Source organism: Castor canadensis, chromosome 11 (assembly GCF_047511655.1).
Source record: "Castor canadensis chromosome 11, mCasCan1.hap1v2, whole genome shotgun sequence".
NCBI lineage: Eukaryota > Metazoa > Chordata > Mammalia > Rodentia > Castoridae > Castor > Castor canadensis.
The window spans coordinates 1,569,211-1,593,570 of NC_133396.1; the positions used below are offsets into that span (position 1 = coordinate 1,569,211).

General features: G+C 57.8%; 1 protein-coding gene across 3 annotated transcripts in view; it reads right to left on the reverse strand.

Moving 5' to 3' along the window:
* Nucleotides 1–3,310: 3,310 nt before the first annotated feature.
* Nucleotides 3,311–24,360, reverse strand: part of Bahcc1 (BAH domain and coiled-coil containing 1) — a 54,449-nt gene continuing 33,399 nt past the window's right edge. Inside the window, exons 5-27 of one of the 3 annotated variants that reach the window (XM_074044889.1) lie at nt 24,241–24,346; nt 23,860–24,050; nt 23,604–23,762; nt 23,124–23,344; nt 22,673–23,003; nt 20,978–21,802; nt 17,171–17,370; nt 16,906–17,042; nt 16,161–16,289; nt 13,587–13,701; nt 12,475–12,767; nt 11,687–11,865; nt 11,293–11,594; nt 11,008–11,115; nt 10,787–10,928; nt 10,580–10,694; nt 10,406–10,481; nt 10,177–10,285; nt 9,403–9,522; nt 9,055–9,231; nt 7,676–8,859; nt 6,526–6,762; nt 3,311–5,929 (exon numbers count right to left, since the gene is read on the reverse strand). In XM_074044889.1, the coding sequence (XP_073900990.1) occupies nt 5,723–5,929; nt 6,526–6,762; nt 7,676–8,859; nt 9,055–9,231; nt 9,403–9,522; nt 10,177–10,285; nt 10,406–10,481; nt 10,580–10,694; nt 10,787–10,928; nt 11,008–11,115; nt 11,293–11,594; nt 11,687–11,865; nt 12,475–12,767; nt 13,587–13,701; nt 16,161–16,289; nt 16,906–17,042; nt 17,171–17,370; nt 20,978–21,802; nt 22,673–23,003; nt 23,124–23,344; nt 23,604–23,762; nt 23,860–24,050; nt 24,241–24,346 (5,663 nt within the window). In that variant the 3' untranslated portion in view covers nt 3,311–5,722. Of the gene's footprint in view, nt 5,933–6,525; nt 6,763–7,675; nt 8,860–9,054; nt 9,232–9,402; nt 9,523–10,176; nt 10,286–10,405; nt 10,482–10,579; nt 10,695–10,786; nt 10,929–11,007; nt 11,116–11,292; nt 11,595–11,686; nt 11,866–12,474; nt 12,768–13,586; nt 13,702–16,160; nt 16,290–16,905; nt 17,043–17,170; nt 17,374–20,977; nt 21,803–22,672; nt 23,004–23,123; nt 23,345–23,603; nt 23,763–23,859; nt 24,051–24,240; nt 24,347–24,360 lie in introns of all 3 variants that reach the window. The other 2 variants (XM_074044888.1, XM_074044887.1) reach the window with 2 other exon arrangements.

Genomic DNA, 24,360 nt, shown 5'->3' on the forward strand with positions numbered 1-24,360 from the left:
CCCACCCTGTGGGCCCTATGGACCCTGAGAACCCCTTGAGGCTGTGCTGCAGTGGCAACCCCCAGCTCTGGCCTGTTCAGGTCTCATTGCCCTGCCGGCCCCAGGTAACCTTACTGGGGCTGGGGGACCAGCAATTAAAGCTCCTTCGTCTCCAATTGGTTTGTGGTATTAAAAACGAATTGCGATCAGTCGGGCTGTCATTTCTACCTGATAAAACATCACTTTATTGATCTCATCACCCAGTGCCATCATTTATCTTGCCTCAGCATTTCACATAATGGCTCGTTTGTCTTGATCAAAGTGTGGTCTTGCGTGTTTAACCCTCAGGGTTCCAAAACCCTATGTCCTTCCATCCATGTCCTGTCCTTGGCCCAGGCCCCATTCTGTGGGCAGGAGGTTCTGGAAGGCCAGGGCTGTCCTGTCTGGTGAGACGGGAGGAGAGAGGGGGCAGAGAGACCTGGAGTGGAGAGTGGGAGAGGGGAGAGGATGGGAACATTGGGGAGGAGGGAGTGGAGCTCAGGAGAGGAGACTACAGAGGGCTGGCTGTGTCCTACCCCAGGCCCATCATGCTCCCCACAGAACTTCCTCAGGGAAGGTGGGCCTGGAGGCAGGGGCTCCCGGAAGATTACTGTGTCCCTGGGACTCACCACAGCTGCCCACATTCCTGGGCCCATTGGTGGCACCCCTTCATCCAGGCCTCTTTCCTGCTACCGTTTCCAGGCCTTGGCCCTCAGCCCACAAGGCCCTGCAGCCCTGCCCCCTTGGGGCCCTTGTCTTGGTGCCAGCACCTCTGTGATGACATGGCCGCAGGGGGGTGCTCTTTCAGCTGACTGTGGACCCTTGGGGTGACTCCATTGCCCAGCAGGTCGTGCAGGCCCTATCTTGCTCGGTGGGGGAGGCTTGTCCTCTGACCTCTGTTACCCTCTAGCTCCAGTCCCCTCCTCTTGACCACCCTGGGGGTTCCTAGTCTACCCTCTGCCTGTCCTGTCCAGGGCAGTTCCAACTCAGCCTAGGCAGCAATACCTTCTCCAGGAAGCCGGCCTGGACCACCCCAGGGACAACCAGAGTCTTGCCTGCTTTGCTGTCCATAGATGCCTCCATGAGTCCTGAAGTCATTGCTGGCACTACCAGGCCTCATAGGGGTCCAGTCCTGTTCTTGGCTGGACTAGGAGTGACCGACCTCGTGGTGCTATGCTAAGTTACTTAGGCTCTGTGGCCCTGGTGCGGCTGGTGGACACTGCAGTGCCCAGCCTCTCTAGCTGGCTTGTCTTAGGTGCCCTAGGGTCTTGGTGGCTGGGCTGTGGGCAGCTCAGCTGGCCCCCACTGTGGCTGCCTAGTTCACTGCTGGCACTGTGGAAGTTGGTCAGTGGAGAATGTGGACCCAATGCCTGCCAGCTCCAGAGCAGAAGTTCCCCAGCCTCTATGCCTGTCACCCATGCCACCCTGACCCCACAGGCTCTCTTGCCCCAGAGCCTCCCTCCCTCACCTCTGCCTCCCTGTGTGACCTCCATGAATGAAGCAGGCTCTTAGGTGGCCAAGAGAAGGTGGCATTGTTAAAACTCCTAGCTCAGGGGTTCCAGCAGCCACATCAATGGCTTGACCTCCCTCCCTGCCTAGCTTGGCTCTATCCAGTAATAGAAGTTACTGAAACTGGGTGTCCTCCCCACCCCCACATCTATGCTTCCTCCCCCACCCACAGAGGGTCCCTAATCCAGAAGCCCTGTCCATAGCAGGCACCCCACGCTCAATGCTTAGCCTGGCCCAGGCCCCTATGTGGCCCACCCACTCTCCTTTCTGCAGCTGGGGCGGGCAGGATGCCACCCCCAGACTTGCCGCACCAAAAGGGGCTGTCAGGTCATGATCTCAAAGAATCCAGGAGCAGAGCCTGTGGCCGTGGGCACTGCTGACTAGATCCTCCAGGGCTCCTGGGTGTGGACAGGCACCCTGGCTTCAAATAGCCTCAAGGCCTCATGCTCAGTGGCCCCAGTCTTACCCCCACTCTATGGGACTTGCCAACAGGCAGAAGGAAGAGTTTGTGGGGCTCCTTCTATTCCTAGACTCCATGTCACAGGTCCTGGCTGGGTCACACAGGCACCTGGGTCTTCTGCTTTCAGGGAAGGGGTCTCTGACTAAGAGAGGGCAGTGAGGTAGGGGTGGAGAGAAAAACATGAACCAGCCAGGGCTGGTGATGCGGGAGAGTGAGAGTGAGAGCGAGAGCGAGAGCGAGAGCGAGAGTGAGAGTGAGAGCGAGAGTGAGAGTGAGAGAGAGAGTGAGAGAGAGAGAGAGAGAGAGAACGTACGTACATAACCCTGCAGCTCTTAACACACAGAAGTGGCTAAGGGCTGGTCCTAGCCCCATTCCTGGTCTGACCTCACGCTCACATACCTGGCCTGCCCTGGCGTCCTCCTCCCCAGGGGTCTGGGAGAAGATGAGAAAACAAAAACTAGCCTCGTGAGTGAGGCTCCCCCCAGCTGGAGGGATCAGTGTACCCTCATACCAGACAAACACTCCTGACCTCGGGCCCTGGTTCTCAAGTCACAAAATTCTCTGCTTAACAATTAGGATTGCTGCCAGGCACTGGTGGCTCACACCTGTAATCCTAGCTACTCAGGAGGCAGGGATCAGGAGGATCGTGTGGTTCAACTGTTTGCCTTCAGGAGGGCAAATAGTTCATGAGATTTTATCTCAAAAAGACCCAATACAAAAGAGGGCTGGTGGAGTGGCCCAAGTGGTAGAGCACCTGCCTTGCAAGTTTGAGGCCCTAAGTTCAAACCCCAGTACTGCCAAAAAAAAAAAAAAAAAAAAAAAAAAAATTAGGATTGCTTTTTAAGAATTTTCTCCTGCACAGTGCTCAGGCAGAAGAATGTTGAATGAATCAATTCCTGCCCTCCCAGGAGGGGTCTGCTGCCTGGCAGTGTTCATTCCTGGCATCCAGAGTGCTGAGTGGGCTTCCCCCTTGCCCTAGTTTCTTGTGGGGGCTGGTCCCACCTTATTCCTCCTTCGGGGACATCCATTATGGCCACGTGGACCTGTCCAGGCTAGATAAGTGACTGGGGTGTCACAGGTTCTGGTCCAGCTTGCACAGATGGGAACTTCTCAAGACAGGGGACCACGTATTGGGGGTGTCTCCAAGCTTAAGGCCACCTCAAACCTACTTTAGTCACACGCTCCTTTCCTGGCCCAGATGCCCCCATTCTTGGACCTGGACAGGTAACTAAGACCCGTGGAGCCTCAGAGTCTCCAGGGAGCACTCAACACGATATGCTCATGGAAACTAGGCATAGTCACAATCGGAACCACTGAAAGAAAACCTGTACAATAGTTCATAGATTTATTCTTAAGCAAGTTATCAATAAAAAATTTAATACTAAAATGCCTTTACATAGAGTTTGCTGTTCATAAAACCTTTGTGTGTTTGTTTTGTTTTTAGTGTTTACATTGAAAAAAAATTCCAACCATCCTCTTAGTTTACACATGTACAAGAATCGAGCTTTCGCCACGGTTAACCACGTTTGGGGGAGGATCACGCCGTTCGCGCACACACACACACACAGAAAGAAAGAGAAAACACAAAGAGGACAACCCAGCACAGGGGAAAAGAAAGATCCACAAGGCGGCTGAGAAAAAGGTCCTTTCTCTTCGTGCTCACTCCTCGGTACATGGGTTTAAAACAACCGTAATTCTCGCTCCAGCCGTGGCACGTTTTTCTTCATTTGACATCTGACTCCCAAGCCGCAAGGGGACCCTCAGTGGGCCATCGCTCCAGACGACCACCAGGAATGAAATATTGCACTCATGCAGAGACACAGGGTAGACTCGGGGTGGAAAGAGATGGTCGGGTGCAGGGAACTCTCCCCATCCTTGAGTGTCCTGTGTGTGGCCACCCAGAATGGACCTTTGGGTGACCAGGCAGCAGTTGAAGCAAACAAGGCCCCTGGGATGGGGACGGGTTCCTACTGGGCCTGAACAAAGAAAGGGGGACTGAGAGGGTCCTGGCGGGGGTGCTCACTTACCCCTGCTTCCCAGGGCTTTCCTGCAGCTCTGTGGGACCTGGGGAGTCTCAGCACAGGAGGATGTGCAGAGCATGTAGCCCCCCAATGTCTAAGGTCAAGGGCTTTCTGGCCATGGTCTGGCTTGCTTTACTGTCATGAGACAAATGAAGGGTGCCAGGGCTCTGGTACTTGGGGCCAGGTGCGGTCATGGAAGGTCACTATGATATCTGCCCTGCCAAGTGGCTACAGAAAAGGCCCAGGAATTCCCAAGGCAGTCAGGTGGGCAGAAAGGGCTGAGGGTCAGGGGCTGGGTTGGAGGAAAAAGGAAGCAGAGAGAGGGGTCTTCCCTCTCAGGGTGGGCAGCCCTGCCTTTTTACTTTCCTTCTCAACTTAAGTACCTCTGGCTCAGCCTCGTCACCGTCTGAACCCGAGCAGGCCAGTGTGTCAGCCAGAAGTGGCGGGGTTCTGGGAGGGTGTTTGGGGTGGGAAAAGGGGCATCTCATACTCATCCCCTTGGTGAACCTGCAGACCAGACTCCAGATAAAGGTCTGGACCAGGTGCCCCATCAAAGGCAGCCCTGCTGCTCTTAGGAAAGGAAAATTGAGGCCCTGGTGAGGAGAGGAAGGGGTCCAAGTTGGGGAGGTGGGGATAGAGGGTCAGGGACTGACCACACTGCCTCTGAGAGGCGCCAGACTTCTTTCCCTGGGACAAACTGGCCGTGGAAACGGAAATCAGAAATAACTTGGAATATTCAGGAAAGAAATCAAAGCATCCCTTTTTCTTATTGATACTTTAAAATATTTGTTCATTTGTTTTGTTTTAAACAGAGGTAAGATATACATGGCTGCTGTCAACCTCCCGGGCTGGGGGAACCAGCTGGTCCTGGTTTTCATCCTGTTGCTAGAAACCCTTCCTTAATACTTCTTTTATCTAGATGTATTAACAATGGTGTCTTTTTTTTTTTTTTTTTTTAAGGGACTGGGGTTTGAACTTAGGGCTTCACACTTGCAAAGCAGGTGCTCTCCCGCTTGAGCTATACCCCCAGTCCTATCTAGAGGCATTAAAAGGAAATACACTCAAGGGTGAATTCTACCTTATGCAGTCGGCCCCCAAGAGATTGGAGAGCATGACAAAGGTCCCATCTGATGTGGCATTGGCCACGCCCCTGCCCCAGCAGCCTCTGTGGTCACAGATGCCCCCATCGGAACTCAGCTATGCTGAGAACAGTGCATTTCCAAAGAAAACTCCAGAACAAAATTCCTACATACATGCACGTGTGTGCATGTACACACACATACACACACACACTCACACTCATCACACAGTGGGGAAAACTTCTTTTCCACTTTCTTTCAGTAAAACTTCCCCGCAGAAATACAATATTTACAGAGAAATAAATAGACAACACACCTGATTTCTGCTTTCCCTGGTGGGAGACAGTCGGAGGTACTAGGGAAATATGGCTTGGATTCTAATCTCTCGAGAACTGCAGTGCGGGGAAAATAGAGTGACCACGTCCCCGCGGGGGTGGGGGCCCATCTAGCTCTCCCATAGCAGAGAAGATGGGCCTGGGGTCCACGCTTAAGAGCTCTTTTTCCAGGGAACATCACAGAGAAGCCTGATCTCACCTTGGTGGGTTTGCATATCTGCTCTGACCTGTCCTGGCTTCGCTGACCTCATGGCTCCACAGGTGGCCGGGGCAGGCAGGAGGTGGGCAAATGAGAGCAACTCAGCACAGGATGGGCACACCGTCAGCTGTCACCAGGCGCCCAGTGGTGGGGTCATAGGTGCCTGCCAGGTAGTAGAGGTCTTGTCTGTCCTGGTACTTGCTGTTCCGAGTCATTTGCTCAAACTGGTCCCGCCCCACGACCTGGCACTTGTGGGAGATGGTCTGTACGTCATTCTCGTCTTCGTGGCACGACTGGTAGAGTGCATTCTGCTGAGCAAGGGCACATGGTGTTGGGGCTGGCTGAGGCCTGCAAGCCCCTATAACTGGGAAGGGACCCTGTGGTAGGGAAGGTGACCTGGAGAAGGTTTGCACTTAAGTCTGAGAGCCTAGGCCCAGGTCCCACAGCTGCATAGGGTTGGAGAAAGATTTGTTCTCCTCCAGGTGGGCTCTTCTGCACTGCCTAGAACACGACTTCTTCTTTCGGAAAGACAGGGTGGGCTGGGGGGATTTTCTGTCTTGTGCTGGCAGAGTCGAGGAACAGAGGGCCCATGGAGGCTGCCAGAACCCCAGGCACGAATGAGACCTGCTCAGTGCCAAATGCTGCCATGGGTCACAGCTCCCCAGGGTGACAGGATCAACTTAGGTCTTACAGGGACACACAGTAGTGGCACAGTGGGGAGGGGTGCAGGTGGCCTGCTCCAGGGCTCAGCTAGCAGCAGCGTTGCCCCTGGCAGAGCCTGTGGCATCCTGGGACAAGGAGGCCTCACAGTGAGGGAAAGGAGGTGCTCTAGCTGGTGCGTCTTTGCTTTGGTGGGTAGGACTAGCTCCCGCTGTGCCTGCTCGCACCTCCCTGGGACCCTCACCTTCCCGTCGCTTTGCCGCTTCCCCAGCTTGGTCTCCTCAGGGTGGTAGAACCACTTGACCTTCACCACCATATTGCTGCCCCATGACTCCCACATGCTCTCGATACGGCCAATGTAGGGCAGGTTGGGCCGCCCAGCTGACAGGAAGACCGCGCAGTCCCCGATACACAGAGTCTCCTTGCCCCGGACGATGGCCTTGTAGAACAGCTTCCTCGCCTTCCCCTTCATGCCCCGCCTCTGCAGGGGAGACAGCAAGATGCACAGGGGCAATGAGCAGCCCAGGGCTCTTGAGGACAGGAGGCAGCCCAGAGAGAGCACACGGGAGGCACAGCTGGTGCGTCTTTGTGTGTTTGCATGTGTGCCCACGCATGCGTGAGGGCACAAAACAGCCACACGACTGCTGGAGGAAGGCCACCAAAGCCATGGATCTCAGGCAAGGTGAGCCATGCCTGGATTTTCCCTGCACACTAGTCATGACAGAAAGACTGTAACAGCCTCTAAAGGCACACTGGATCTAGCACAGAGATGTGTGGAAGATATTCAGTACAGTGTTGTTACAAGGGCAACCCCCCCACCCCCCAAACAACCACAGGTCCACATACAGAGTAAGCATTGGTAAAGAAAAATGTGGGGCTGGGGGAGTGGCTGAAGCGCTAAGAGCGCCTGCCTAGCAAGCGTGAGGCCCTGAGTTCAAGCCCTAGTACTGCCAAAAAAAGAAAAGAAAACGTGTGTTCACGCAATGGGTCTTTTGCAACCCTCCCAAAGCTGGCCCATCCTACTTATCAACACGGAAAGTTGTCCAAACACTTTCCAAGTTGTTCGGGTGTTCCCATAGGCACAGCAACATAGAAAGCAAGACACAAGGCAATGCTGGGGAGAGGATCGTTTGTGTGATTATGTAGGCAAGGCAAAGGCCTCAGAAAGCCAAATCTAGACCCTGGTTATTTGCCTTGTATTGCAGGTGGGTTTTTGTTCCTCCCTGGAGGCTTGCAAACGGTTAGCTTGAAAGTGGACAGAAGCATGAAGAAAGGAGAGAGGGAGGGATGAGGGTTGACGGGGGTAAGAGCAAGCCCCAGTTTTTCTGGGGACAGAAGCAACTCCTCTGGATCCTTGTCCTCCCCACGCCCCTCCAGGTAGATGGGCTGCCTACCTGTGTGGGGTTCCCCGACCACTTCCACAGCTGCCGGGCAGGCAGGAAGGCTGAGATCTTTGGCCGGTTTTCCACGGAGGGCAGCCGCTGCCTCCGTGAAAGCTCTTTGGCTTTGGAGAAGGTCAGGGCCTCCTTGCGTTTGAGCTTGGATTTGCTGCCGCTAGGGCCAGCACCCGCACCTGCGCCGGCCACTGCAGCCCTGGACAGGAAGCAGCGCTGGGTGTGGGAGTGGGGGCCACCCCCCTTGGAGCGCAGGGCTTCAGGCGGAGCTAGGAGGGCGGGCACGGGGCGGGTAAGACAGGTCTGCAGCAGCAGGGCTGGGTCCTCGTCGTCTGAGCTGTAAGAAGAGTCCTCATTGTCTGAGGAGCAGAGGCTGGAGGTGGACATGGAGCCTGAGGAGGAGGAGGTGGATGAGCCGGACGAGGAGGAGGACATGGACAGGCGAGTGAGGAAGCGGGAGGGCACGCCAGCGGCCAGCCCTGGCGCGTCCTCGTCCTCATCTGAGTAGGAGCTGGGGCAATCACTGTCACAGGGCAGTGGGTACTCAGCTTGGCCTGCGTATTTGCGCAGTGCTAGTCCCATGGGCAGCGGGTGGACGGGTGCTCGTCCCTTCTTGTCCTTGCCCACAAGAGCCGGGTGTGCATAGCTAGGGCTGGGCAGGGCCCGCCCCAGCTTGGGGCCAAAGTCCTTGTCACCCATGAGCAGTGCCTTACAGTTCTTGTTCTTGGGGGAGGTCACGCCCTCATGGTCCAGCTTGACCAGGAACTCGCCACCTGCCCTCCGCCTCCCACCCTTCTCAGCCTCGGCCCGCTCAGGCTTCTTGGCCCGTAGCAGCTTGTGGGCTCCTCCGGGCAGCCCAGACCCGGCCCCGCCAACAAAGGGTGCGTAGGAACTGGCCAGGCTGCTGAAGGAATCGGCACGGAAACCATTGCCGAACACAGGGGTGGCCACGCTGTGCACGGGGAACAGGGCCTCGCGGGTCCTCAGCTTCTTGCAGCTGCCGTTGAGTTGGAACAGGTTCTGCAGCACCCCCGGCCCTTTGCTGCCTGCTGCAGCAGCCACCGCTTTCCGTTTGGTCTGGGCCACTGCTGACCAGCTCAGCAGGGGGCTGCCTCGACGGCTTAGGAAGTGGTCTGAGGCCCCTGTGGGGGACTTGGCACCTGAGGTTAGGAGGTCGGCTTTGCCTGCGGGGGGGGGGGGGGGGGGGGAAGCCAGGTAGGGTCAGCCGTACTAGCTAGGCACACCAGGCTGCCTTCACCTGCCCCTTCCCCCCAACCCCCACCCGGCCAGGCCCCGTGCACCGCTTGGTGCCTCCCACCCCGAGGAGTCCCCCCCCTCCCCAGCCCCCCGGCCCAGGTTCTTGGCAGTCCTGAAAATACCAGCTTTGTCTTTGCTGATGGATTTCTTCCCGGGAGTCTTGGAAGCTTCGGGGCCATCCTGCACTTTAGGGGACAGGCTGGGAGTGGGGACCTCACTGGGAGGGGGCGCTTCACTGGATGCTTTCTTGGTCCTCCGGCAGCTGCTGGACACCAGTAGGGCTGGAGAGGGCTCTGTACCTGCAGAGTGGGTTGAGGGACTCAGTATAGGCCTGCTAGGTGACTGCCACCCCTTGTCCCTTTCCTTGGGAGCCTGTCTAGAGTTGGTAGAGGCCCAGGCAGGAGGGGACCCCAGAGAGTTGATGTGGGCAGGGAGGGGCCTCTACCCCCACATGATCTTGGGGTACTCACACTGGATCTTGAAGTCTGGAGGCAGCAGTCTGATGTTAGAGACGGCGATATGGCCTGTGTCCCCATCATCAAACTCCACCACCACCGAGTCCAGGTCTTCTTCTTCATCACTGGAGGTGCCTGCAGAGGGGGTATGCCCTGAGCATACAGCAGTCTGCTGGGTGGGGAGGCGGGGAGTGGGGTGGGGGAAAGATGGGGGTGCAGACTGGGATATTGCTGTTCCTTGACCACATCTGACCCTGGAGCTGCCGTGGTAACCCTGGGAACAGATGCCTTCCTTTGGCTTGTATCACAGCCAGCCTACATATGCCCTGACCTTCCCCCACCACACATACAGGTGCAAGTATACCTCTCAGACAAGTCATGCCTGGAGGCGGCCCCTATCAGGAGTGTCCAGCAGGCCTCCTGTCTCCCCAGCCAACTTACCTGGTTGGATCCAAAGCCTACCTATCCCAGGGACCCCACTTGCCCTGCTCTGGGGTCAAGTTTTGCCTAGGGGAAGCTGGTGTGCACAAGGTGGATTTGGTGACCCCGGCACTGGGGCTCTGAGTCCTTTCCTTACTTAGCTGGATGTGGAAGTCTCCCCCATCCCATACCCCCCTGACTTTCTCATGGCCACTGGTGAGCTGATCTGATCAACTTGCTCTAAACATATCCAAGTCTGCCCACTCCAACCTCCAGGGCAAGCTGGACTATGTGGAACGGGGGTTCCCCTTAGGAGCTCTATGGATTGCAGAGGGGTCTAGCCTGTGTCCCAGTCTTGGGCACACTTACCTCGGACCACATTGCCCGGGTACAGGCAACGAGACTTCTGGCTCCAGTAGGCACAGACCCTGGTGCCTGGTGGAAGGTGCCTGCTGGATTGTGGCTGGACATCAAGAACCTGCAATGAGTGGCAGGGCAGTGGCCTGTGAGCAGGTAGGGCCTGTCCATGGGGGCTCGCTGCAGGGCTGGGGCAAAGCTGCCAAGCCCACCTCCCCTGCAGGGCAGGGGTCTTCCTCACCGCTTCCTGCAGCAGCTGCTCCAGAGAGTAGATCCGCTGTCGGTTACCTCTCTCGCCCTCAATGACGATGCTGTAGCTGAGGACATTGGTGAGCATGAGGGGCTTTGCAGGAGTCTCCTCACCTGCTAGGCCGCAGACCACAAGCTTCCCTCCCACCCAGGCCCCAGGTCTCACATGTCAGGGGGCTGCAGAGTCCTGACGCTGCCTGCGTATAGCAGGCTGTCCTCTTTGGGGATGAGCACCGGCAGTCCGTCGTGCAGGTCTTCCTTGTGGATGGTGCAGGAGCGTGCTGCAGGGGGAGGATGTCAGTGTGGCCAAGCCCTGCCATCTCTCCTGCCCAGGCAGTTAGCACTGCCCTCCACCCCAGCCCTGATCACTTACCCAGGGCTGCGCTCTGTTCTGCGCTTAGCTGGCCACTGGCCTCCTCCTCATCCTCTTCGGAGAAGCTGCTGTCATCATCAAACTCAAAGTCGTCTTCCACAGCAAAGCTCTCCAGCAGCCGGCTCACGGCCCGGCCCTGGCCCTGGATGGACCAAAGGGGTCAGGTTGGGGCAGGGAAGAGCTGGGCCCTAGCTTGGCTCCCAGGCTGGGGGGACTGCTACCTGCTTGCTGACCATCTTGCTTTTCACCTTGCCCACCTTTCTGCCCTTCCCCAGGATGGCCTTGGCATTGCGGGCTGACAGAGCAATGGACAGGGCCCCGTTCTTCCTCTGTGAAAGGGACAAAGACAGATGTGAGGGTGGCAATGGTCTTCCTGCCCACAACCAGCCCAGGCTATGACCCAGGCTGACCCAGGGTTCAGGGGGCGAGAGTGGGGCAGGAGGGAGGTGTGTGGGCCCTGGAAGGCCTTTCCCAATTAGGGAAAACACTAACCCCACTGGCCTTACCCGTAGCACTGGCTGCAGCATGGTGCTTTTGCGTGTGGCTCTCTTGAGGCGTTCGCTGGCTAGTTTGCTGCCTTCCTCCCGGCAGGTAAAGGCCCGGGTGGGGCTGAAGAGGGTGTCCCTACTGGCAGCAGCCCCTGGCTCTGCACGCAGGCTGCCTCTGGCCTTGCCCTTGACTTTCTTCTTGCCTGGTGCACCTAGAGGTCGCCGCCCTGGGGGCCGCTCTAGCTTGGCACCCACCTTGGCCTTCACTGTACGCCTCTTGATCTTGACCTCACTCTCAGGGCTGGACAGGTGGCAGGTCCCTGTGGGAGGGAGGAGAGGCCATGATGAGTCCTGGCTTGTAGGGGCCCCTGCTGGCCAGGCTGACCCCAGCCTGCCCTGGTTTCTTGGTTACCTAGCAAGCCCTGCCTCTCCTTCTTCTTCTTGGCTTTCTGGTTGGCTTCCATCTTGACCACGGAGGAGGGTGAGGGTCCCAGCACAGCTATGCTGGCCCCTGGGTGCAACACCAGTCCGGGCTCCTTGGGAGCTGCTTCTGTCCCCAGGAGAGCCTGGCAGTCCTCACTGTCATAGTCGCTGCCTGGGGGACAGCAGAGACCTGGTGACTTGGTGTTGAGCACTGCCATGGGATAGGGTCTATCCTATGCACACGTAGGTCTTCAGGGGCTATAAATGAAGACAGCCTTCTTCTGGGCTGCTTTTGGGAGGATTTAGGAAGTGGGGGCCCTGGCTGTCACACTGAGGGTGTCTGGCAAATGATGGAATGGGATTTTCCTTATTCTATCCCCATCTTGCAGGGCTTGGGTCTCCTCTCCAGGGAGCCCCTTCCCCTTTCTCTGCCATCCTCTGGTCCATATGGGCCCCGCTTCCTGCCTCCCTCCACCGCCAGCAGCAACTCCCTTTGTTCTTTCTCAGACCTCTGGCCCTCAGGGAAGGGGCTGGGAGGGAGGAAGTGTCTATTTTTCCAGGCTGTTGGCGGACATATGTCTGCTGGGGGAGCGATAACACCCCGGGCAGCCTGCCGGACGCTGCAGGACTGGAGGCTGGAGCAGGCGGGGCTATTTTTAACTTGCTTTCCAGGATGTGTCCAGGGGCCTCTTTCCTCCCCATGCAGAGAGTCACTGAGTGCCACCCTGGGGACAAGGCTCCTTCCCCAGCCTGTCCCTGGCCACTCAAACCAACAACTTGCCTGCCTCATGTGCCATGGCCACCGCTGGTTGGGCTGGGAACTTGGACATCTCCCTGCCACCATCCCCGTCGGGCTGTGGGTGCCGGGCTGCCGCAGATACCTTAGTGCTCTTGGCTCGTGACAGCTTCTTCCGGATGCGGCCACCCGGGGCAGCCTCCTTCCGCTGGAAGGGACTGAGGCCAGCAGAGAGCCCCTTGCTCTTGACCTTTGGCTTCAGCTGGGCCACCTTGTGGGCCACTGAGGACGCCAGCTCACTCTGGCCACTGCTCTTCTTGCACTGTACTTTCTCCTGCAAATGGGGAGATGGTGACTATACCCTCGGACCCCACCCCTGGCCCAGTCAGGCCCCATATGGGGCTCAGAAGGAGCACCCTGGGGTCTTGCCCTGAAAGAAGTTAACTGTCTGGGGGGCACAGGGCTGTCTACTGGGGTTGATGCTTGCGCATGTCCTCCCTGCTCCAGTCTCCAACCTACCCTCCTATTCAGGATGGTGCATGGGAGGCCAAGGGTCAGGAGGCAATGGGGATTGCTTTCTAGCTTTTCTATAAAGAATGGATAAAAAGCAGTTTCCTGGGCACAATTACCACCCTCCTGATCTGGAAGTGCAAAGGCCATGTGACAACAGGCTTGAATTCACTGCCGACAGCTCCTCCCAGGGCTGTGGCGAAGGGCAGAGTGGGAGGCACTCGCTCTGCTGGCTCACATCAGGTAAAGCTGGCACTGTGAACATGGTGCTCAGAGCCATCCCCAGAAAGGCCAGGGGTCATGCTCTGAACACGTCCTCCCATTAGCAGCTACCTGTGTAGTTTTTCCATTTGCTGGAGTGAGCCAGGGGCAGAGGAACACCAGGGAGCAAGTGGCGGGCAAGGGCACACAGGCGGACCTGCCGTCAGGTGTGCCAGGAAGTAACAGCCCAATCACATCTGCACATTTGGAGGCTCCATCTCCTGTAATCGAGGTACTCAAATCTTGCCGAACCTTGGTTGGTGATCTGAATATCCCAGCTGGGAGCTCGCACAGAAATGGGAGAATATCCAACACCTGCTACCTGCCCAACACCTCACAGCATCACACCTCCCTGGGGTGAGGGTGGAGGCTAGGAACTCACTGTGGAGGCTGTCTGCAAGCCCGTGTAGACACTCTTCTCTAGCTTGCTCCGTTTCCTTGTGGGCTCATCGCCTCGCAGCTCAGCACACAGCAGACTCAGGCTGGCCCGCACTGCCCTGGGGATGAGGTAGTGGTGGGTACAGGGTAGGGAGAGGCACTGCAGCAGGGCACAGGTGCCTGGGCCTCAGCCTCCCTTACAGGGCTCATAGTGGGTCATGAGAAGCAGCCTATATGCCAAGGACAGCCCACTGTCCCTCTGAGGGCAGGCCCTGCCTCTTGGGAGAAGTGCTCTTGGGGGACCTGGTGGTGGTCCCACTGACCATCAGCTCTCAATGGTTCTGGGCCCATGTTTGCCCCGTCCTCTGCCAGGCTGTGCTAGAAATGGGGCATTTCTCTTACGCCCGCTCTTCCTACTATCCCACGGGAGGAATGATGCCCTTGGGGTAGTGTCATAGAGCCCAGGTAGGAGGGTCTGGGAACTGGCAAGAACCCTGACTCCCTGAGAGATACCCAGTTCTCAGAAACCAGAGCTCTGTGGCTACTTGGTCCCTGCGTGACTGAGCTGTGGCCTAACCATTTCCACCTGGAAAATGGGACAATAACATGGGTGCCTAAGAGGTTGGGTGGCCTGGCCATTGGTAAGTATTCAATGCCAGATACTACCAAAGCTAGGAACAAAAAAAAGACACAGCTTCCTGAGTGGACAGGGTCCACTCCCAATAGGGTAAGGGGAGCAGATAAAGGAATGCAGACTCTCTCTTCCAGTTCCCCGGGGACCCCCTATACTGCCCAGGTCAGGCCCTCAATCAGGGTCCTGTCAAGGAAACCTGCATCACTATCCATTTTGGGACCTGTTGAGACCTAGCTTCAGTTTCCCCATGTTCCCCAGGTGTGCTATATCCTCCAGCCTGGATGTTGAGTCAAGAGTCAAGGGTCAAGGTGGGCCCAACAGCTGAAGTAGACATAGCTAGAGGGTCCGCCTGATCCCGGCACATCTGTCAGTCCACCATGTGGACACTCATCCTTCCCCTACACCGTGTGCCCAGTGGGTGCTTTCATTTTCCTTCCAGTCCCATTCCCCATAAGGAAACTGAGGCTGAGGTGGTATCTGCTTGCTCTCGGCTGGACAGGGGCTGAGGGGTCTTAGCCTGTCAGTACTTCTCCACTCACAGGGCTGCTCATGACAATGAGTGGGTATGGGACTGAGGGCCTGTCCTGGCTGCAGCCTGGTGTGGTCAGATTCCCCTTTCCATCTTCCTGTCCAGTGAGGAGTCTGGGCCTCTGTTGCCCACGGAGGCCAGGCAGGAAGTCCCTGCAGCTCCGAGGAGCCCCCTAGACCCCAGCTTCCTGCCTCCCACATCCTGAGGGCAGAAGGCCCAGTCCCTAAGGCTCTGTGACAGCTATCCATACAGGGTCCCAGCATGGCTGGAGAGTGGGGACAGGAGCAGGTAGAGGGAAGAGATGAGAAAGTCCCTGGACTTGGCTCCTTCTCTGGGTCAGATGAGGTGGGCAGCTGTGATGCAGTCATGAGACCAAGCCTCCTGGCTGGGGTTCGGGGCTGGGGGCTGGAGTACAGCATGTGTGGCCCTGCCAGGGCCAGCCAGGGAGAGGGTACAGGCTCTCTAACAAGGCCACCAGCATCCAGTGGCCACGTCAGGCCTGCCCACCAGCCCCAACGCTGCAGGCTGGTTCTCAAAGGGAGACACCAGGAGCTCCCCTGGGGTGACACCAGGACAGGGTGGAGGGACAGCTTAGTAAGGCCCCCAGCCATATGGTGAATCCCCTCTGCGCCTGCAGCCCACGCAAACTCTCCCGCCCCGTAACCTTCTCTGCATTCGCTAATGTTTTGTGACATAAAGCCCTGAGATTAATTTTTTGCCTCTGTCTTAATTGAAGGAACCATTTAGTGCCGATTTAACTATTATTACCAAATCATCAGGATTGATGCACTGCACACGCGCGCGCGCCAATCGTGTTTGGAGGAGCTCAGAGGATTTATGCAAATGAGCCTGCCGGGAGAGGCAATTTGTAGCCGAGAAGGACAATTATACCCGGCCCAGGAGTGCGCCAACGACTGCACCGGGCGGGTAATGGATAATAACATCGTGCAGCAGCCGTGAGCAGCAGCACAGCGTGACCAACGACTTTATACAGTGCAGATAAAGAGCCTTTTACGCAACACCGCCTCGCACGCAAGGGGGCCAGGCTGGCCGTTGGTGCAGGTGGGGTGATGCCAGGGCCTTTGCCACTGCCAGGTTCTTACAGCTGGTATGGCTGGGCTAGGGGCAGCAGTTTCCCGGGAGCGTGGCATTGATGCTGATGGCCTGGCACAGGGAGGGGGACAGGGGGTATCTGTACTAGGCAGTGCCTGCCCCACCCAGCCAAGTTCTGTCCACTGGATGCTTCTGGAGGCCCTGAGTTCTAGAAGGGGTCATGCCGGGCCTTTGGATAAGGTGTGCGGAGAACAAGCAGCCCAGAGAGTTTGGATGCTCAAGATGAGATGGGGCCCTGCTTCCTGGGCCTTGAGGGTACCTGAGATAGCCCTGCCCACCCTGTCCCTACACCCAAGACTCACTTGGCTTTTTTGCCATCACTCCTGGCAAGCTGGCCCCCAGGACGCAGAGTGGGCAGCGAGCTGGAATGCTTACGCTTCCTTGGCCGGCCAGGCCCTCGCCGGGCAGGGCTCCGTGAACTCTCTTCTCTCCTGGAGACCATGTTGGGGGATGGGTGGGGGGAAGGAACACTGTCAGAAGCTTATGGCCCTCCTGTCCAAGCACAGGGCGATGCCCTGGGAAACACTGCCTCAGGTGGGGGCAGGTGCTCCCAAAGTTTTGCCTGGGGAGCCTGGCTAGGCAGGCTAAGAGCAGGACTTAGCTCTATCTGCCTGAAGTTCTGTTCCTGCTTGCCCCAGGCTCCAAGTGTCCTGCACACATCAACTAGGGAGCTCCCACTGCCCCTGCTGCAGAAGACACTACAGGTGTCTTCTGTTCCCACATTGGCCTCCAGCCCTCCATAGTCACACCAAGACTCCCTTTGGCTACTGCTCCTCCACTCTGTAGACAGGCCCCCCTACACTGGCATCTGCTGGGCTGTTGGCTCTTCCAGTGAGGCCCTGTCTCTAGTATATTTCCTCACTGGATGAAAGTCTCATTCCCCAGGTCTCCTAAGTGTCACCGGCTCTGGGAGCCTCTAGACCTCAGCTTCCCAGCCACCCTGGAATGGCCACTGCCCACAAGTTAGTGGGCAAGTCCTGATGTGTGCCCATGCCTGCCCCGGCACCTGCCCTGGGTGCCCCCCAAGCCCACCAGCTCCAGGCGTACTCGTGATCATGCCTGCGCTGCAGGCGCACCAGCTCCCGCTGCTTCTCCTTGTAGCGCCGCTGCAATTCTGCCAGCTGCATACGCATTTCTACCTCTTGTGTGTCCAGCCGATCGATGGCAGCCTTCAGGGGACACACCTGTGTATAGGGGAACAGGTGACTAAGAGTCCTAGCAGGACAGGCTGGCAGGGGCAGCCTGGGCATGCAGGAGTTTCCCCTGCCCTGCCGTGGCACTAAGCAGTAGGGCAACGGGACCCCCCACTCACAGGCTTGATCTTGGGTGTCCAGGTGTCCTTGCGCTGCAGGATCTGCATGCGGGGGGTGAGCCTGGGGCCTTGGCCAGGATCAGCAGCTTGGGGCTGGGCTGAGGTGACTGAGCTGTCCAGGCTGGCAGCCTCCACTAGGGACCAGGCTGTGGCCAGTGTGGCGAGGTGCTGCAGGTTGAAGGCCAGCACATCTTCATCCTCTGCTGGGGGATAGGAGGGTCAGTGTGGGTCACACACTGCCCCTCTGAGAGGCTTTTCTTTTGCTTTTTTGTTAACACACACACACACATTTTTTTGTCTTGCAGTACCAGGGTTTGAACTCAGGGCTTCATGCTTGCTAGGCAGGTGCTCTACCACTTGAGCCACTCCACCAACCCAACAATTTTTAAAATGGGTTCAAAGAGGCTCTTCCCATTAGCTCCTACTCCAGCACAGCACTGGCCCTCTACCTGAGGACCAAGGACAGGGTCAGGCCACAGGGATGATGGCCCAAGAGGCCTGTGGCCTCTTGGTTGGGAGACTACCCCTTAGCATCAGAGCAGGCAGGCAGGCCCTCAGGTTAGCTCCCAGCATTGCACCTGCATGCCCTCTCAAGGACTCTACGACTCCACCAGATGGAGGGTACTGAGGCTCTAACCAATGAACCGAGTTCAAGGTGAGGTAGAAAGATGCTTCCCAAATTGCAGGTCCATGTGGCTAAGCTAGTGGTTTAAGGCTACAAGCTAAGAACTACCCACTTCCTGTCCCACAATTCCTTGTGAGGAAGACACCTGGTGGAGCACTAGGGCCTTGCTTTCCCCTCTGATCCTCTACACTCTCTCTAGGCCCCAAGGTGGTGCTCAGCTGCTCCTGTCCTTTTGACTGAACACACAGACATAGAAATTTCCAGCATGCTCTGACTCTAGGGTGGGGGGTAGAGGGCATGGGCTGGCCAGAGGTAAGGAAGGAGACATGGGAGGGTCATTTGAGGCCTCAAGGTAGGGGGTGGTACAGGTGCTACAAGCCACCCTCATAGTGACCTTGGTGATGGCAGGAGTAGGGAAGACCTGGGGAGGGGCGGGGAAGGATGACCCAGCATGGGGTCAGAGTGGAGGCAGTGGTGTCCTTTGAGGGGTGCCTGCGAACAGTAACACCCAGTGGCATTGAGTATCCCTAATGTCCTGGACTCCTAACACCATTCTGCACTGGAAGGAAACGGGCCCCTCAGAGACATGGCTGCTCCCAGCCTGAGGCTGGGGGTTGGGGGGGGGGTCTGTAGAATTACTCCGGAAAGCAAGGAAGAGTGACAGAGACACATGGAAAACACACAGGAGCTGGCCAAAGGAAGGGGTCCACTGATCAAACTTGGGGCAATTTGGTCATCAGAATAAGCAGTGGCAGCGATGGAGTATAGTAGCTGAAAAGACACAGAATCCACTGGTCACACTGCTGCCAGCAAACCAGCACAGGATGGGGTGTGAGAAGAGGAAGGAGGAGCCTCAAGTGGTTCCACATCACCTCTCACCAAGCACTTCTGACTACTGAGGGGCAGAAAGGGAGTGAACACGGCCATGTTGACAAATCAAAACCTCCTGGCCACCGAGGGCACCTAGGAGAGGATGTGGTCTTGTTCTATGGGCCCTTGCCACAGATACACCCCTGAAATCTAAGCAGAAGGAAACAGCAGCAAACCCCAGCCAAAGAATCCCCTACAAAGTGATGGGCACCTTTGTCAAATATTTGGGGGGGGACACAACTGACACGGGGCAAGGAGGTAGAGTCCAGAGGATGGAGGCTTAGTCTCCTTCAATACCAAGAGGTATCGGGAGGGGCAGCTGGCAGATGATCAAACCTCTGGGCACAAGTTCTAGCCTAGGGCTATGCATTTCCACCACAGGAAATCCCCAGCCTAGAGACAAGTTGTGGGTCCCTGGCATGCTGGGTGGAGGAGGATGAGGGCTTTCTCCTAGCGTGAGCACACAGCTTCCTCTGCCATCAGCAGTGAAGGCCTGTCTGCAAACCCATCAGCCACATGCCCAGGTCTCCATCTCTTGGGGTCACTGTGATGCATCAGAGTTCCTCTGCTCCTCTCCTGCTCTTGCTCTGGGTGCCCTGGCTCTGCCAGGCCTATGGGGTGGGTCTGAGTCACTCAAGGCTTTCCTTGGAACCCATACCCCTCTGTCTGGGTGCCAAGCCCCACGGGCCTGACTCAGCACTTCCTTCTCCCATTTGCGCCTCTGTGGACCCTGCTGTGAGGTGCAGGATGAAGCTGAGTTGACTGATACCAGTCACAACAGCCACTGCACTTTGTAGGGACACTACAAAGTCTGTGGCTTAGGAACAGCCCATTACAGGGCTGGGGAGATGGGGGACATGGGGCAGGGCAGGAGAGGAATGGAGTATGGCTTCTTCAAGAGGGGAAGCGGGAGGGTGGACTGCAGCTGGCCTGACCTGACAGCTTCAGTGCCCACACTAGCTTACACCATGTGCCCTCCCACCCAGGACACCTGCTCTAATGTGTTTACTCAATGAATGGGCTCCAGTCCTGCTGCCATTCACGTGGTGTGCGTGCGTGTGTGTTCACACACACGTGGCTTGGCATCTACTCCATGTCCCAGGAGCCCCTGGAAGCTCAGTCTTGACACCAGTGACCAGGAGGCCCAAGTAAGGCCTCCCTGGAGGTCCAGCTGGGAGCCTATCCCAGCAAGGGCTCCCTGCTTATTCCCTCTGCACAGCCCCTCCTAGAAGCAGGGTCTCCAGGGCAGGTACTTCCTGGTGCTGCCCCCCTGCCCAGTGACTCCTGTCCAGGATCCAGCCTGTTGTGGGCCTGAGGCCGCCCTGTAGCAGCCCCTAGCAGAAGACTGACAGAGGCCTTCAGGAAAATTAGCTTTACAAGAACACTCACTTTATCTCCACACTGCACAAAAGACACAGGGCACAGAGAGCTTTATGCAACAGGAAAACAAGGCCTGAGGACTTTGTTAGGTCCTTTCTATAAATATCCTGTAACACAATGCCTGGATGAGGTACTCCCCACCAGGGAGGGGCTTCCTCTGGGGTTCCAAGGGAAGGTGGTCGCTGCTCTGGAAATAAAAAGGGGGCTTCTGGCATGGAGGGGAACAGGGGGTCATGTGGGGTCCCCTGCATGGGGAGGGCTGAGGCTGGTCAAGCAGACTGCCCTTGGGTATCTGAAGTACTGTGGCCCCAGCCTGGCACGGGGCCTCCAGTCTCTCCTCACCCTGCTGTTTCAGCCCTACCTCAGGGTCCCTGGGGGGCTGGGGGGGGGGGCCAGGAGCTCCTTGTCCCAAAGGCCAGCCTGGAGCAGAAATCCCTACAAGCTTCCACCCTGGCCCCATCTTTGGTGGGGTGCATGGGTGCTCTGAAGGGGTTCAGCTGATCCCAGCCTGGTGCCACCTTTTCCACAGCTGAGTGGTAGAGGCCTGGCAGAGGAGAAGGAGGCCAAGCTTCTGGTCCCGTTCCTGCTGTGAGGCCTCAATCTAACCTCCATCCTTGGGCCTTGGTATCTCCCATGAGAAATGCACGGGGCAGAAGCCCCCCACCCCAAAACCATGGAGGGATGGACCTCATCCCAAGGGCCCTGCCTGGAACCAGTGGGCATCACCAGTGCTGTCGGGGATCCTATAGCAGATGGCACACACACCTTTGATTTTCATGAACAAGAGTCTACATAGGGATGACACACTCCTTAAGAGTCCTCCTTATTTCAGGGACAACTGAGCCAGGCCACTGTCTAGTCAGCTGACTCTGAGCTAGCCTGAGGAGCCAACTCTCAGAGTCTTAGGGAGGATGGCTGTGGCCAGGGCTTACCTTGTGTGGCATGCTCACTCCTCTGACGTTGGATCTCCAGGTCGGCTAGTTCGCTGAGCAGGGCAATTCCATGAATCCCTGAGCCACAGGGCAGGGGAGCAGTGTTTGGGGACCCAGAGGCCATGGGTGGCTGAGGATCTGGCAGGCTGATGCTAGGCAGGTCTCCCAGGTCCACAGTGGCAGCTACCAAGGCATCCAAGCCCAGCAGTGCCCTGGGTGGGTGGCTGCAGCTGGGAGCCCTCCCCTCTTCCTCTGAGTCCCCCACACTTTCCTCCCCCAGTTGGGCTTCCTCCTCCTGCATCTGGGCCTTCTCCAGGGCCTTTTGGGTACCCTCCTCATCCTTGTCCAGGGCACCCGGGCTCCCTGCTAGCTTCTCTGGCGCTTGTGGGGAGGTACCTGTTAGGGGCCCCTGTGCCCCCTCCTCTCTAGTCCTCTCCTCTTGCGCCCCTCCCTGAGTAGAAGTAGCCTGGTCAGTGGCCTCAGGGCCCCCTCCCTCAAGGAGAGCCCCAAATCTCAGTTCTTGTAGGCCCTCAAGTGGGCTGGGGTCCTCTGCCTTCCCCGGGGACCCCCGCTCGGCGGGGTGGGGTATAGCGGCAAGGTTCTGGGTGGCCTCCCTGGCCCCTGAGAGCAGCCGGGGTCCCTCCAGTTTCCCAGGGCTGCAGGGAGATGGCTCCCTGGGCAGGAACGTCCTTGTGGGCTCAGACTGGGCCCCTGGGGTGGCAGTTTGCATAGTTTCGGGATCTGGGAGGTCAGAGGAGTGTACATCTGAGGAAAGGGAGGAGAAGCCCATGCTGGCTGCGGGGCGCAGAAATCCTGGAGGCAGCTCTGTGAAAGAGAGCAGAGGTCAGAAGGCTGGGAGTGGGACAGACCCACACCTGGAGGGAGGGTCCTGCCATTCCTCTAGGCCTGTAAGACAGATGAGATGGTGACAGGAGCATGTTAGGACAATACGAGGTGAGCCCCTCACCCCAGCCATCCTTCCTCCCAGTCAGGAAGTCTCAGGAGTCTTCAAGGCCACCTCCAACATGGGGTGGTGTAGCTGACCAGAAAAGGGGGGGATTTTAAAACATGATGTTGAAATCAGGGTTTTCCCTGAACCAGAACAAGCCGACAGGATGCAAGAGGCTTTACGCCCCATTAACTGCAATAAAAAAAAAACAAAAAAAAAAAAACCCCAAACCTCTGTTGGCTCAGTCTCCCTATTGTGGAACTGGGACAGATTTTCAGTTTGCCACGTGGGTTTGCAGAGTAAGCTCTCAGCCTGAGTCAGAATTACGGGAGCTGCTGGGCAGATGGTCCAAGACCCTATCACAGACTGACCCTTCTTGCCTCAGGCCCAGGCAGGCTACATCTTTTGCCCCCAGTGGCTGAAGACATGCTCCCCTTGCTCAGCTTTGCTGAAACCCAGGGGACAGATCTTGCATATGTCCACCATCAGTGGCGGGCCAGGCACACCATCACTCATAGGACCCAGTGCTGGCCAGCGGGGCCTGGGCTTCGTCCCACCTCACCTGCCAAGGGCTGGGAGGGAAGTAGGGAGCTTCATGATGAGGGAAGAAAAAGGAGGAGAAAGGCCACATTGCCTGGGGCCCTAATGTAGAAGAGTGAGTAGGAGAAGGAAGCCCCTCCTGATTAGCTCTGCCCCTCTGGGTCAGGTGTAGTCGGGAATGGCAGACCAGTGCTGTCCATTCTCACCTGGTTCCAACGTGGTAAGGTCAGCTCCAGCCTGCCGGCCCTCCCCACTCTTATCCTCGGTACTGGGCACCTTGGAGCCAGGCTCAGGGCTGCTGGCCGGGCAGACGGATAAAGTGCAGCGGGCACTGGGACAAGGTGGTGGTGTGGGACAGCTGGCAGGGGTCTTCACGGTGGGCGAGTGGCAGCAGGGAGACAGTTTGACCGGGCCTGCAGTGTTGGGCGAGGGGGTGCTCTTGGCCATGGGGGTTAAGGCAACTGGCTTGTGGGTGGACTTCGGGGCCTTCTCCTGGGTGGGCTCCTCCAGCTCCACGTGGTGGTCCTCAGGCTTCCGCTGTCAGATGGGGGAAGAGGCTCAGCTGAGTTGACCCTCTGTACCCATGTGGCCATACACTGGAGCCAGATGGGGGGAGAACTGCCCTGGGTCCCAGCAGGGTGTAGCCATGGGAGATACCTGGAAGTGGGCAGCCCGCTGCTGCTGCTGCTGCTGCTGCTGCTGCTGCTGTTGGTGGTGCTGCTGCTGCTGCTGCTGCTGCTGCAGGGTGTACAGCTCCTGCTGCCGCAACAGCTGGGACCTTGAGTACACGGGGAGCTGGCCTGGGCGCTGCATATGCGAGGCAGGGCCCCGGCCTCCATACATGGGAGGCCACAGTGAGGCCTGGTCCATGACTTCAGCTGTGAGCAGGGCCAGAGAGCCGTCAGCTCCAGCCAGGCCCACCCTGGGCTGCTTTCCCCTTCCCCACCAGGTCATTGCCCCTCCAACCTCCACAGCCTATCACAGTCCTATCCCCAGACCACCCACTTCATGTCACCCTCCTGAGCCCTGGCCAGGCACCCACCTCACCTCCCCCACTTCCCAGAGGCTACTACTGCTTTCCTCAGAACCCCTGCCAAAAGCCCTATGTGTCAACAGTGAGGCTGAAGGGGCTCTTACCCAGTGTGTGTGGGGCGGTGTGGGGTGTGGGCTCCGAGGGCAGGATGACCAGCTGTGTGGGGGTGTCCTGGGGCAGGGGGAACACTGAGGCCATGGAGCCGGGCACAGAGGCAGGGAAGCCAGGGGGCAGGTTCTGGTGTAGGGCAGGGTGCCCAAGGCCTGGGGAGCAGAGGCACAGTGGTCAAGCTGGCAAGGTCCCCCAAAGAAGACCACTGTCAGTCCCAGGGCAGCCCCCACCTGCCCTTGGATTACTGACCGTAGGAATGTCCCCCCATCCACAAGGAGGGGCTGCGGGTGCGGGGCAGCCAGGGCGGGTGGGCAGGGTGGGGGTGGGGGGCTGGGTCCCCGCCCAGCTGGCTGCCCTGCATCATGAGGTGGGGGGCCAGGTCTCCGGGACAGCTGCTCGAGGGGTGGATCCGAGCAAATTCCACGAGGTCTTTGTTGTCCCTGTAAGAACGCCAGGGTCAGTCCAGCACCCTGGCCGACTCTGTTCCTCCCCACACCCTAAGTCAACCTGGAAGGAGAAATGAAGAGAGGATGCTCCCAGCAGACCCCAGGCTCAGGGTCTTCCATTAGAAGCCTCTGATCCCAGCAGTGACCTGGGCAGAAGGCCCAGGGTCCACAGCCTGACTCTTACTGTAGCAGTAGCTCACGGCCAGCCAGCCCCAGGCGGTCATCACACATCCGTGTCCTCTCCTCCTCACCTTCCAGGTCCAGCATGTGTACACGTGGCCCCGCACCAGCTGCACAGGGTCAA